This window comes from Alligator sinensis, unplaced genomic scaffold (genome assembly GCF_000455745.1).
Source record: "Alligator sinensis unplaced genomic scaffold, ASM45574v1 scaffold223_1, whole genome shotgun sequence".
NCBI classification, from domain to species: Eukaryota; Metazoa; Chordata; order Crocodylia; family Alligatoridae; genus Alligator; species Alligator sinensis.
In genome coordinates, this window is record NW_005841936.1 from 2,253,015 (window position 1) to 2,256,771 (window position 3,757).

Sequence of the window (3,757 nt, forward strand, 5' to 3'; positions counted from 1 at the left end):
CATTAGGCTCATTTTGCTTAAGAAACTCAGTGTTCAATGAGCAAATGGTTCCTAAGAATCCCCAAATAAAAGCCAATAGTTTTTATAAAAATATGTCACTCCTTAAATTTTATTTTCCCTTCACACCCAGCTACTTTCAATGCATTAAAAGCAACATGAAAATCACCAATTCTTAGTATTGCAATAGATTATGAAGATTTCAGCATATAACATGATGTAAACATAGAAAAAAATGTCCTAGGGACAACATGGAGAAACAATGGCAATTTTTTAAAGATAAAAGACTGAAACAAAGAAAATCCCTAAGTCAATGCTGTGTGGAGAGAGATGAATCTTCATAAGGCTTCAGTCTTCGAGTTCAGTCATCATCTTTTGTCGGATCTTTTTAATATCTTTCTGGATTTTCTGTTTTTCTAGTTTCAGCTTTGTGGTCTGTATGTGTTGCAGTGAATTGAGAGATTCATGAATAGATTGAAATCCTGGGGTGAGATAAAGTATATTTAGTTAAATAATGATCACGGAGTGCATCAAGAGACTACTTTTTTCTTCAGAAAGATTTCTATGAAACTACCGTAATTGACTACCGTTTAATTCAAATCACATTAAATTCCATTAAAGCCATTCTGACAATCTAATCATTTTTATTGAATGTCATAGGGATGCATCAGCAATTTAAATTGTTAGCTCCTTGGTATAGGAATTCTCTTTCTGTATAGTAAGCAGTGCCAAGCACAAAGAATAACACTGCAACTTCTATCAGATTTACTGGGTATGAAAATTTAATTTAGTATACTTAAATGAAACACAAAAGGTATTACTGTATTGGAAAGTTATGCTGGGGTAATCTTTCTCTAGTCATGAAAGTTCACTTTTAAAAGTTTAACTAACATAATTCTCCTTGTTGAGCAACTGCTTTTAAATCCAGGATCATTACTTTTAGACCCATTCTGTAATCACATTCTAGTACCCTGTAAGGTATTAGATGGTAACTGATGGCATGTGGGTGGATTACTCCATTTTCAAACAGCCCCAATGAACTCAATGGTGCTGAGCTGAGTTCTAGTAAAATATTCCTCCCATACTAATGACTGTAGGTTTGGAGCTATTGGATGATACATTTTTAGCCAGCAACATTATTGCTGTAGACCTGGTATTCTATACAACTCGTCTCTAAATAAGCAACAGTCAAAGAAGAATCACAGTTTTATAAATCCTGATTGGAATTACAAAGCTATCCTGTCTATTTAAAAAAAAAAACAAAAAAAAAACAGATGTTAAATCTTTAGTCATGGCAGGTTTGCTACAGGCAGTGGAATTTATGCCAAGAAAATCCAACCATTAGAACTATTTTTACTCCAAGTAGACACGACTTTGTAGCATATCTTGGGTATCATGAGGGGAAAAAAGGTGTTTTGGTGAAATCACATATGCATTTATGCAAGTCAGATGGATGGAATTTTGAATACAGGGTTATTGTTGGGAATCACATATCTACATATACGAAGAAAGACACTGGAATTTACGAAGGTTCCCTTTCTTAAATAGAACTTCAAAGCATCCCAGCTTTGACGGCTACCAATAGTGCTTAATTATATTGTGTCTAAATCAGGGGTGGGCAATTATTTTGGGCAGAGGGCCACTTACTGAGTTTTGGCAAGCCATCGAGGGCCGCATGATAGGTAGTCAGGGGCAGATAAATATTAATTTTCTAATTTTTTTAGGGACCCCACGGCCCAGATAGAATGGCCTGACGGGCCACATCCGGCCCCTGGGCTGCATTTTGCCCACCCTGGTGGAATTGAAGACGTAGGTTGAACCAGCTGGCAGATGTTGTCCAGTTGTTTGCAAATTGCAGGAACTTTCAAATTATAAACCAATCCTTTCTGATGTTTGCTCAATTTGTCAGAGTAGATATTAGTTAGCAAATAAAATCAAATATCTCTGGCTTCCAGCTAATCTTCCACTTGGTGTCTACATGATAAAATGACACTGTCACTTGTTTTTGCTTTTGAAACAACTCTGTTGCTTATTTGATCTGTGCCGTTCTTTAGATATTATTCAAGTGAATACTTGCTGGATCTTTAGCGGTATGATAAAACCACACAGACCTCTCTTATTTCCAAGCTGCCTGACACAAGTTTAAGCAGCTTAAAATTTGCCAAGAAAGTGCTCCCTTCTCTTTGCCTTCCTACAATCATGAATTTTCACATTTTCCCTCTTGCACTTATTCCTGTCATCATCCCATCAGATAGTTGCCATGGGAAAGGAACTACTATTCCTCCAGTACCTGAATCTATTATTCTAGATTTTAACTCCATGATCTTCCCAATGGTCCGTCTTCCTAGCTTGTGTATGGTAAAGTGATCTTTGAGACAGTCAAATTTGAATCTTGAGCAGTAGTATAACGAGGGAAGGGGAGCAACTGAGGCAGCTGCCCCCAGGTACCCCCTTTCAGGGGAAGAGGGCACAAAAGTAGCCACCCCTGCAGCTGATCACACCACAGCAATCAGCACGGGTGGCAGCTGGCATTGCCCCAGGTGCAGCGCTGCCCTGCTGCACCTCTGATCTTGAGGTCTCTGTAGAACACAACTCAGTTAAAAGTCGATTTGCAAGTGTGCTAGTGGAAAGCAGGGGTATAGTTTGTAGCTGTGTTGGTCTAAGGATGTAGGCAGACGAAGTTCTTTGGGTAAATTTGATCTCTTTTATTAGACCGACAACATTTCTTTGCAAACTTTCGGGTATAAATACCCTTTGTCAGGCTGAAGCATTTGCAGTCGGTGTGAGCTCTTCCTGGAAGGAATAAATAGTAAAGAAGCTGGAGGCTGGTATGCATGCAAGGAAGGCAGTCAGGGAAGATGTAAATTGAGGAATCAGTGGGTGAGAGACAGGCCTGCAAAGAAGAATGTTTTCATCTATTTGACTTGGTCTAATAAAAGATACCAGATTTACCCAAAGAACCTTGTCTGCCTAGTAGAAAGCAGTAGCACTGACAGAACAATGAACTATCTGCTTGGTGCAGAGATGTCTATTGTGCCAAATGTTGTAATGTCTTAGCTGTTCAGGCAGTTTGAAGCTTCAGTATAGTGCTTCTGGGACCATATCCTCTTGTAAAAGTATATAGTCAAAGGCTGTTGTCTTCTCTGGAGGAAATAATTAGTGGGAGAGGCAATGTTAGTTTTTTAGCATGGTGACCTTTAGTAAAGAACAGCAGGACTTCCTGCCCTTTAGGCAGGGGGCTGGACCAGATGATCTTGCGAGGTCCCTTCCAGCCCTAATGTCTGTGAAATCTATTCAATGAAATCTATGACAAGCTACTACAAACATCCAAGTCCCGTACCCTGCATGAATGAAGGAGACAGCATTGGTCCAACCTATTCTTCTGACGTGAGTAAGAATTCTGCAAAAAGTTCAGCAATGTCACTGTACCTCCTGAAGACCTTTTTCTGTGGGTGATGCTGGAAAAGAGGGAGGGAAGGGGTAATCTACTCCTTCAAGTATCAAGGTCCTAGACCAGTGATGGCTTTGAAGATGAGGAACTGAACCTTTATTTAAATATGATGCTGTACATGGACACTGGGTAGTGCAAGGAACACCAGTGTGATCATCCTATTTAACCATCCTGTTTGGGACATGGGTCACTGGTCTTGGATCAGCTGGTATGTCAACTGCTTCCATTGCAAGTAGAGGACATTATAGTAGACCAGCCTCTAACACAGGTGCAGCTCACTGTGCCAAATTTTTCATCTGAAGGAAAGAA

The 3,757-nt window shown here is 39.6% G+C and overlaps 1 protein-coding gene across 1 annotated transcript in view; it reads right to left on the reverse strand.

Annotated features, from left to right (window-relative positions):
• Positions 1 to 107: 107 nt before the first annotated feature.
• FAM81B (family with sequence similarity 81 member B) overlaps positions 108 to 3,757 on the reverse strand; it is a 64,723-nt gene continuing 61,073 nt past the window's right edge. Inside the window, exon 9 of the mRNA XM_025199126.1 lies at positions 108 to 479. Within this exon, the coding sequence (XP_025054911.1) occupies positions 346 to 479 (134 nt within the window). The 3' untranslated portion in view covers positions 108 to 345. The remainder of the gene's footprint in view (positions 480 to 3,757) is intronic.